At 35.1% G+C, this 11,246-nt stretch overlaps 1 protein-coding gene across 1 annotated transcript; it reads left to right on the plus strand.

The window, feature by feature from the left end:
* The first annotated feature begins 4,807 nt into the window (after nt 1–4,807).
* Nucleotides 4,808–5,770, plus strand: LOC116202712 (probable E3 ubiquitin-protein ligase RHA1A). The gene has a single exon (XM_031534318.1). The coding sequence runs from the start codon at nt 4,909–4,911 to the stop codon at nt 5,455–5,457; it is 549 nt and encodes a 182-aa protein (XP_031390178.1). The 5' UTR covers nt 4,808–4,908; the 3' UTR covers nt 5,458–5,770.
* The last annotated feature ends 5,476 nt before the right edge of the window (nt 5,771–11,246 follow it).

The following is an 11,246-nucleotide window of genomic DNA, read 5'->3' on the forward strand; positions in this document are numbered from 1 at the left end:
CAATAATCTTCAAATCTTCCATGGCACGGCAATGGAAAGGAACAACAGATCAGCACACTCAGAGCAGACAGAAAACATGCATAAGAGCGCCATCCTTGGGCTTGGCATGTCCTATTAATTCTTGCCAAATAATAACATGAACTCACATGTCAATTTCCCCATGGGCTGTCTTCGTTTTTTTTTGTTTTTTTGGTTTTTTCCCTCCTGCAACATCTGGCTCTGCAGTGTATCATATTCTGAGAATCTGAACATTATTGGTACGGTTTTTTTTGGGGGTTAAGTTGCTGTCAGGTATATATATGGATCCATAGGGACAGACTCTGACAACTTAGGGTTGCGGGTGGATTTTGTTATATTTCGCTTTTCCTGTTCGACATGTTCTTCTCTGATGAAATGCCTGACGTCAATGGCAGTCGACGCTTTTTCTGTGCCTTCCGTTAAACACACGGCAACATTGTCTCTAGCATTGTTGTCGGGATCTCGATCAGGCTCTCAAAGATCTTACAATTTTACGCCAACGAGGAATTGGATCCACTGATAAACTGATAATAAATAGTAGGTTTGGTCCATGGTTCGATTTTCTCGGAGGTCGACATCTGAAGTTTAATGGCAAGCCCCAGGCCGTACAATACACCATCCGGTAGACTAATCGGTTGTTATACCGCCGGACACCATTGACAGCAAAAAAAAAAAAAGGACTTTACAATTTTACGATTCACGGACAAGCCTTTGATCCCGATCCTAATATGACGATCTAAGTTGCAAGATCTTAGTAAGATCTTAAGTCGACTCTTATGATCCTACGATCCCAGCAATCTTACGTCTTGCGAAAATTTTAAAAAATTGACCTAAGTATTAATTGATATGTCAAGTCCATTGAGCGACCAAATCATTTTTTAAAGTGATTAGCTTCTATGTCTTTATTGGTTATTTGATACTTTTATTTGATAATGTCATTTGTTAACCGTGGGCTGCTCATAGGTAACTTGTTGAAGATGCTTTCTGTTTTTTTTATGACTTGTTATTGACTATTGGTCTTTTTAGAATTTTAAATCATATGAATTGGAGTTTATGTTTTAGGATAGATAAGAAATCAAATGGTAAATGGAGTACGATGAACAGAAGAACATGAACTTATACTTATATATATTTTTAATTAAAGGTAGGATCTTACGATTCTCAATCAAATCCTACGATTCTCAATCCCATGAACCTCTTCCAATCCTAGGTAGGATGCGATCCTGACGACCTTGGTCTCTAGCTAGGAATTATAATGCACGCATGAATACTTTATAACACCCCCAAATACCCCACGAGGAAATTGAGTGCGTCAGAGAAAGAACGTTTGGTACGGTGGTATTAGTTCTCGACTTAAAATTAAAAATTTTGAATTTGAATTGTTATCAATGAGATTTTCTGTGTCATTTATCCCCTCTCTTCTATACTTTATTAGACCCATAAGTCATTCTCTTATGATCGGAAAAAAAAATTGCAAAATACGTTAAACTCATGAAGCTCGTGTGTTGCACGAGATAATACACCAATCTAAAAGGCAATTATAATTAAAAATTAAAAAGAAAAATTCCTTCTAGAGTCAAAAGTAAAACAAACATAATAAAATAAACAAATAACATTCACGTTTAGTGGTAGACGAACTTACTTTCTGAGAGCTTACGTATAGGGTTAGCCGTTTCAAAAATGAAACTCACATCACCAATCTTGAAAAAGAATATGAGAAAAAAAACAAAAATTAGATAAAAATGAAAAAATGAAAAATTACGATAAAAATGAGAAAAAAAATCAAAGTATAAATTTAATCAACTCACTTACATTTAGGGATAGAAATATATTTCGAGAGTTCGCGTCTAGTTATAGATGTTTTGTTTGAGAGCTGAATAGGCTCATGCGTTTGTGTATGACACTTTTTATTTATAACTATCATATATAATTTAGATAAAATATAATTTGATTTGTTTTCCTTCTTTGGTGAACAAATTTGATTTATTTTTTGAAAATAAAATATAATTCATATATATCTATAAAATATTATCTAATTTGTGTTTTAAAAATAGATATCTATAAAAACATATAATTTATATATACTTTTTCTTCCTATATATACTAAAGGTTGTCCACGTAACCATATATTAATAAATTTATCTTATGTAGACATATATATATACTAAAATATACTTATTTTTATGTTAACATTGACGTGATGAAATATTAATTTTTATTTTAAAAACTCAAGATTATTAAATAATATCTATACATATAATAAAATTTTCTCATTTATTTTAAATACATTATTTATATAAATTATAAAAATTGAAGAAATCAAGAAATCATATTTTATGATAAGATATCTTTAAAAAAGTATTTTTTATTAAAAATAATTTCGAAAATATAAATAAATTAATAAATATCTAGAAAATTTCTTTCAGAAAATATATGCTAATATAAACATATTTTGATGTTAATATTGATGTGATGAAATTTTAATTTTAATTTCAAAACATTCAAGATTATCAAATAATATCTATACATATAATAAAATCTTCTCATTTATTTCAAATAAATTATGTTATATGAATTATAAAAATTAAAGAAATCAAGAAATCGAATTTTATGGAAAGATTTTTTTTAAAATATTTTTTATTAAAAATAATTTCTAAAATAAAAATAAACAAGTAAAAACTTAGAAAATTTCTTTCAAAAAAATATATACGTATTAAATTTCACTCAAAAAGTGAGCGTTCTAAGGTGATCTATTAATATATTTATATTATGTATGAATATATACTTATTTTTATTTTAAAATTTATGCGATGAAATATTAATTTTTATTTTAAAAAATCAAGATTATTACATAATATCTATACATATAACAAAATCCTCTCATTTATTTCAAATACATTATGTTATTATATATATTATAAAAATCCATCAAATCAAGAAATTGGAACTTATGATGAGATATCTTTAAAAGATACTTTTATCGAAAATATTTCCAAAAATAAAATATAAAAACATAAAAATTTCATTATGAATATTCATATTACCTTCAATTGGAGATCACCATAGTATCCAAAAGATTTTATGATATTTTCGATCTTTTTTAAAAATTGGATTTTATGATGAGATTTCTTTAAAAGATATTTTTATCAAAATAATTAATAAAAACCTTGAAAATTCAATTCCTTCTGATCATAGTATGCAAAAGATTTTATGATATTTTCGCTCTTTATTGAATGAAATATTGTAATAAAAAATAATTTTAGAAGATTTTGCTGTAATAAAAGATAATTTAAATTTTTAAAAACTTAAAAAATTAAGAAAATTTCATTCAGATACGGTGCGTTATGATCTATCTGTATAATAACATAGGTAATGAACAAGACACGAGTGAAGAGTAACGTTGATCACCACGAAATATCCTCCCTTGCCAATTGCCATTTTCTAATAATTATCTCTTTGCTCCTTTGCAGGCCCGTTCCTCTTTGCCCAAAAAAATAATAATCCCCATCATAACGATTTAATTCCTCTTCATCTACTTTCTTTTCCCCACTATTGATTTTTGCTTACAGCTCGCCCTGTTCTTGATAATCCGATCACTTGGGCATTGATAATACAACATGTACAAGCAAAAACATCACTCTATTTTTCCCAAAAGACATTTCTGTGTCACAACACTAATAACAAGTGATCGATCGATAAGGCAACTAATTAATCCCTCTTAGTCTTCTATCTATATATAGAGACTAGATACTATATATAATAGACGACACATACATTGCTCTTCGGGTTATAAGAATTGTAGGAGTCAATATATAAATATATAAAAAGTCGAAATGTGCAATTAGGAAGTGCCATGATAACTTGTTAGGTGAAACCTCAGCTTCTTTTTGAAGGAATTTTCGCACAGCCAATTAATTAATATAATTTATTTATATCAATTAATGCGAACCGCATATTGTAAAGATAATAAAAAATTCGTTATAGTATATATATTATCCCGAATAAACTTCAAAAATCTATTAGAAAAATTAAAAGTTTGCTTGATTCACAAATGGTGTTCAATGTTTTATCTGAAAAATACAAAATATTCTTAAGTAATAATCAATGAATCAATTACAATTAATTCATTATAATGTAAAATTGATAAAGTGCAAATTACGGGAATTCCATTTTGATAATCTCGAGCTCCCTAAATTTTCTTGATTTTAAGTATCTTAATATTAATGAAATTGTGATAATTACCTTTTATATTAAAAATAGCAAGTAAAGATTATAAGTTTTTTTTAATTACAATTTTTCTCAAAAAGATATTATTTAAAAAATACAAAATAAACTAAAAAAAAGGAGCAATTTCTTGCATAAATATCAAATATTGTATTTAAATAATTTTTTAACATTCCGCGTAAATGTGACCTTTACCTACTTATTTTATTGCTTGGAATGAGTAGCATATGCATGGAATAAATTAGTTACTTATTTTTCCAAATACATAAGTAATTTATTTTGAATTTTTTTAAATATATATATATATATGCACCATATGAATTTTAGGTGTATTTATGGTATAATTTCTTTCGTTGTATGCATTGGTATCCGAAAATCTATCTGATCCCGATTAATCTCGTCTGAACTTGGTCGACTCACTAAAAAATAAAATTATGACGGTATGAATTTTGTACGTATAGTATAATTTTTAGAGTAGCATAGACCAGTGTGTCTGGTCCCACTTACTATTGTTTTGGTGGGAAGAGATGGAAAAGGAAGAAAAATTCTCCTATATAATAAGATCGTCTCTTCTCTCCTTGCCCTCTCCACTCTCTCTATGATCCCTTACCCAAACCAAACCAATACACATATATCATATATATTGATCATACAATATATATACGCATGGGTTTCCCGGTGGGCTACACGGAGCTTCTCCTCCCGAAGCTCCTCTTCCCCCTCTTCTCCCTCTTCACCCTCCTCCGTCGCCTCACCTCCGCCGTCTCCTGCTCCCTCGGCCTCGCAGCTGACACCAGCCACCCCGCCAACGACCCGACCACCTATTTACCCGACTTCGAGTTTCCCTCTCACTCCCTCCCGGCGGCCCTTGCCCGCGAGGCCCTGCCCGTGGCACTCTTCTCTGCACTTCCTGGCCCGAGGAAGCCAGAAAGCTGCACCGTGTGCCTCCACGAGTTTGAGGATGAGGACGAGGTCCGCCTCCCCGCCAACTGCCCCCACGTGTTCCACCGGAGCTGCCTCGACCGCTGGATAGGGTACGAGCAGAGGACGTGCCCGCTCTGCCGGGCGGCGCTGATCCCGGAAGACCTGCAGGATTCTATCAATGAGAGGCTGTGGGCTGACGCTGGGATCAACGATGTCAATGGCGTCCCGGACTTCTATCACTTGGATGACAACTTAATGAACTTCTATCCTCAGATACCTATGGATTCGTAGCCGAGTACGATCCCTAATGTATTTCGGGAATGCCCCTCTCCTCCATCCCTGGGATTCTGATGCATCAAGAAATCATGTGTAGGAAAGAGTATAGAAGAGTGTCCAAAGTGGGGGTGGTTGATGACTTTGGTGTTCATGGAAATGATGCGAAAGACAGCTGACTCCGAGAAAATAAGATAAGGGAAAATTACAGCAGATTTTAGCTTAGGTTATGTTACAACCGAAATTAACTTGACTATAGTCTGTACAGTTTCTCGTTTTCTTCTTTGGCATCAATTATTTTCTAGAATTGAGCTTTTGTCCGATTTACCTACCCTTGTCTCTTGTCTCTTCTTAAGATTTATTTAAATTTTAATTTATTCAATACAATTGGTCTGGTGATCAATATACGCAACTCTTATGGTAAATATTCATATGAGTAATAGTAGGGCAGCCGAATTTGGCACTGCCGACTACTCACCCATGGCAATTTGGTAATATTTTTTGCGCAAATGGCAATTTGGTAATTACATGCATAATTGTGGCCCATTAATTATGAAGTGGAGTTCCCCCCGTGAAGAAGTGAGAGACCTATAAATATATGTATTAGCACTCAAATTCGAGTCGCTATGAAACTATACAGGAAAACACTCATTTTTTAGTCATTTTGCATGCATGTAAGATTGGACTTATTGTATTAAAATATATAATTAGCCGTAATAAGTCACAAAATTAAACGATAATTCAAATAGCAATTCGGACAAATAAAATGCTATAAAATTAAATAAATTTCACTAGTGTAAGAATTTGGAAATTCAAACCGAAACAAAGGCGAAACCGAAAAATACGAGAGAGCCGAGTCCTGTATTAGACACAAACGCCTTGAAATAGAATTGTCCCCTCCTGGGTGCTTGAGGTCACGTGGACAATCGTTTCCCAGGGTAAAACGGCAACAAGGGAAGCAGAAACACAAACAGCAACGCTCCACCGAACTCAAAGTGAAACGTGAACACTATCTCAAAAGGTACATAAGAGAGAAAAGGGGAGACTTGGATCCCTCGAAACTCAATTCACCGAATTCCGTGGGTTTCGGGTGGAAATTCGGATCTTTGTGCATGAAGACAAAACTCCACACTAGCTCATCATTCCCAAACAAGCAATTAATCAAATTTTGTCCCGAAAGCAGATTGAAAGGTCTGTTGGATTTTATAGGCTAGGTTCAATGCTTCTTTGACTCTTCCTATTCTCCCGTTATGGAGAATAACTCACATATATTCAATATATGTATTAATGGTATTTGATTATTCATGAATGCAATCAATTCATTTCTTGTAACCACCAAGAAAATCAAGAGTCATTAGCTTGTGAACAATTTCCTCATTCACCCATTAGCCATAATTTCCAACAATTCCCCACATGAATGGAAATTGTTTTGTTTCGACTCGTAGATAGTGTTCACCAGTTGAACCTGTATAGGATAGGTAGGTGTCACCACCCTTGAACCTTCCCTTGTGAAAATGCATGTACTTTACTAGTAGTCCAATAGACACGAAGTCCTTGAATTGTTCCACTGTTTTGTGTAAAGATATCACACACCTCACACAGGAGTCAATTGACTTCCTTCGATTCTCATAGCTGTGTCCATTTTTGCCATGGAACACCGTCCTGGTTCTGCCAGAGTTTCTAAAGAATTAAAGTCCATAAAAATTCTCCTCTAAAGCGGCCCCACTTCTCTCTCACATATGTGATTTCACATATCATTAAAGCAATTTAGATTGCTAGCCTTATCCGTTTATCACTGTTTCATCGAGGAATGATCCAGGGATTTTCTCCCCTACAGTGATTTAATTCGGTTCTATAACTTGGTTGTCCCATTGAACCTAGATCTTGGGATCTCCAATCAGTTAGGTTGAGTGTCCGCTATAAAACCTTTCCTCTAATGGACTTTATACCCATTCCCTTTGACAACTTCTCAAACTGCTCTTTACTTAACCCTTTGGTTAGCGGATCCGCTATATTATCCTTTGACCTCACATAGTAAATAGAGATAATTCCAGTTGAGATCAATTGTCTAATGGTATTATGTCTACGACGTATATGTCTAGACTTACCATTATAGATATTACTATGTGCCATTCCAATTGCCGTTTGACTGTCACAGTGGATACAAATTAGTGGCACAGGTTTTTCCCATTTAGGAATGTTCTCTAGAAAATGGCGCATCCATTCAGCTTCTTCTTCACATTTATCCAGAGCAATAAACTCAGATTCCATTGTGGACCTAGCGATAACAGTTTGTTTTGAGGACTTCCATGAAACTGCTGCACCTGCTAGTGTGAACACATATCCACTAGTGGATTTCGAATCCGTTATATCAGATATTCAGTTTGCATCACTGTACCCCTCTAGGACAGCTGGATATCTAGTATAGTGCAGCCCGTAATCTCGAGTATATCTAAGGTATCTGAGTACCCTGACAATTGCCTTCCAATGGTCCCTACTCGGATTACTCGTATATTTGCTGAGTCTACTAACCGAGTATGCAATATCCGGCCTAGTACAACTCATCAGATACATTAGACTTCAAATGACCCGCGAGTATTCTAACTGATAAATACTCTCTCATCTATTCTTTGATATATGAAGATTATTGTCTATTGGAGTCTTTGAAATTCCAGAATCATTTTTGGTAAATTTTTCCAAAATTTTATCTATGTAGTGTGACTGATTCAAAATTAGTCCATCTGATGTTCTTATGATTTTAATTCCTAAAATCACATAAGCGAGTCTCATATCTTTCATGTCAAATCTCGAATTCAACATATTCTTCGTAGATTTGATCATTCTGTCATCACTACTAACAATGAGTATGTCATCCATGTAGAAACATAAAATGGTGTAATCATTTTCTGTCTCCTTAATGTATACACATTTATCACACTCATTAATTTTAAATCATTTGGAAATCATTGCATTATCGAATTTTTCGTGCCACTGTTTTGGCGCTTGTTTCAACCCATATAATGATTTGACCAATTTACAGACTTTCATTTTATTTCCTGGAGCCACGAACCCCTCGAGTTGTTCCATATAGATTTCTTCATCTAAATCTCCATTTGGGAAAGCTGTTTTCACATCCATTTGATGAACTTCCAAATTACGCAGTGCTGCAATTGCAAGTATCATCCTAATGGAATTTATTCTCGTCACAGGAGAATAAGTATCAAAATAGTTCAAGCCTTCCTTTTGCTTGTATCCCTTAATTACAAGCCTGGTCTTGTACTTATCAATGGATCCATCTGCTTTCATTTTCCTTTTAAAGATCCATTTGGATCCTAAGGGTTTACAACCAGTAGGGAGATCCACTAATTCCCAAGTGTGATTTCGCAGAATGGAATCAAATTCACTTTTGATTGCCTCCTTCCAAAGAGGTCCCTCAGAGGAATTCACTGCTTCAGCATAGTTTTGTGGTTCCTTTTCTAACAAATATGTCAGAAAATCATTTCCGAATGATTTTTCAATTATAGCTCTTTTGCTGTGTCTAGGTTCAATCTCTTGATCTGAACCCTGCCTTTTATGATCTATGTCATGAAGTCTATCATTCATAGTATGTGAGGTTCGTTTCGATGAACTCAATGCCTCATTCAATTTACATGGAAATACATCTTCAAAGAACGATGCATTCCTTGATTCCATTATCGTGTTCTTGTGTATATCGAGAATCTTAGATTCATGCACAAGAAATCGATAAGCACTACTATTATGTGCATAGCCAATAAAGATGCAGTCCACCGTCTTAGGACCGATCTTTACTTTCTTTGATGCCAGAACAACTACTTTTGCCAAGCACCCCCACACTCGCAAGTGATCGTAGGATGGTTTCCTACCTCTGAATAATTCATAAGGTGTTTTTTCCTCTTTCTTTCGAGGCACCTTATTTTGCTTGACAATATTGCTTCACCCCACATATTTTGAGGTAATCATGAAGTTAATATCATTGCATTCATCATGTCTTTCAACGTGCGATTTTTGTGTTTAGCAACACCATTCGATTGAGGTGAATAGGGTGCAGTCTTTTCGTGTATAATTCCGTGTTGTGCACAGAATTCCCCAAAAGGCGTTACGTATTCGCCTCCTCTGTCACTCCTCAATCTCTTGATTTTCTTGTTGAGTTGATTCTCAACTTCATTTTTATAGAGAACAAATTTCTCTATGGCCTCATCTTTGCTTTTCAACAGATATACATAACAGAATTTTGTACTATCATCGATGAAGGTAATAAAATAATTATTACCACCTCTTGTTGTTGCGAACTTTAAATCGTATACATCACTATGAATTAGATCAAGTGGCTCGGTGTTCCTTTCAATAGTTTGAAAGGGTGACCTTGTTAATTTTGCCTCAACACAAATTTCACATTTGTGCTATGAATCAATTTGGAATGTAGGTATGTTATTCAAGTTAATTAATCTACGCAAAGTATTATAATTAACATGACCTAGTCTTCCATGCTACAAATTATGGTCATTACATTGAGCTTACAAAGCCCATCACACACATTCCTTTTCTACGTACATTCCAGACTTGGACAAAATAACTTTGTCTGACTCAAAAACCATCTTGAACCCATGTTTGTTTAGCAATGACTCGGAGACTAAATTCTTCCGAATCTCAGGTACGTACAATACGTTGTTCAGAGTCAACTCCTTTCCTAAAGTCATCTTTAAGACCACCTTGCCTTGACCTTCAACATTAGAATGGGTAGAGTTTCCCATATAGATCCTCTCCCTAGTGACTGGTTCGAGCATAGTGAACATGTCTCTGTTTGAGCACACATGTCTGGTGGCACCGGTATCAAGCCACCATTCATTTGGGCTGGACCCAATGAGGTTCACCTCTGAAACCACAGCAGATAGGTTGATGTCTGCCACATCTCAGGCCATTTCATTAACCACGTTTGCTTCATGGTACTTTTTCCTCTTTGAGAGCCTGCAGTCACAGATCTGTGACCTTTCTTGTCATAATTGAAGCATTTCCCCTGAAACTTGGGCTTGAAGATTCCTCCATTCGTACCCAGCTTCTTCTTGCCTTTTTTGTTCTTGGAGCTTTGCCCTTACTCCATGACATTTACCTTAGCAGCAGGGAGGATGAGATCCTTTCCGAAGTTTTTATTGTCTTCTTCAATTCGAAACTTGACAACAAGATCTTCCATTGTCATCTCCTTTCGCTTATGCTTTAGATAATTCTTGAAATCATTCCAACCAGGAGGCAGCTTCTCAATGACAACAGACACTTGGAAGGATTCACTTAGAGATATCCCCTCAGCCTGAATCTCATGCAAGAGCACTTGAAATTCCCGCACTCGACTCATTACGGTCCTTGAATCCACCATTTTAAAATCGAGGAATCGTCTGACGAGAAATTTCTTCGCACCGGCATCGTCTGATTTATATTTACGGTCCAAGGATTCCCATAGCTCCTTTGCCGTCTTAAACCCCTGATAGACACTATACAGGGAATCATGAAGACTATTCTTGATATAATTCCGGCAAAGATAGTCGGAGTGCTTCCAAGCGTCAATCGCACTGAGAGCTTGCACATCTGACTCCCCCACAGATAGGGTTGGAGCATTTTCAATCAAGAACCTTGCAAGGTTCAGAATAGTGAGGTAGAATAGCATCTTTTGCTGCCACCTCTTGAAGTTCAACCCATTGAACTTCTCGGGCTTCTCGACATGGTTCAAAGGGACCATCAAGGGAGCAGCCACGCTTTGGCTAACCAAATGGTTAGGCAAGATAGGAGCTGGGTTG

This window comes from Punica granatum, chromosome 4 (genome assembly GCF_007655135.1).
Source record: "Punica granatum isolate Tunisia-2019 chromosome 4, ASM765513v2, whole genome shotgun sequence".
Lineage (NCBI taxonomy): Eukaryota > Viridiplantae > Streptophyta > Magnoliopsida > Myrtales > Lythraceae > Punica > Punica granatum.

What these genes read in the sequence shown, in the direction of transcription:
- LOC116202712 (XM_031534318.1), top strand. Translation starts at nt 4,909, where the DNA reads ATGGGTTTCCCGGTGGGCTACACGGAGCTTCTCCTCCCGAAGCTCCTC.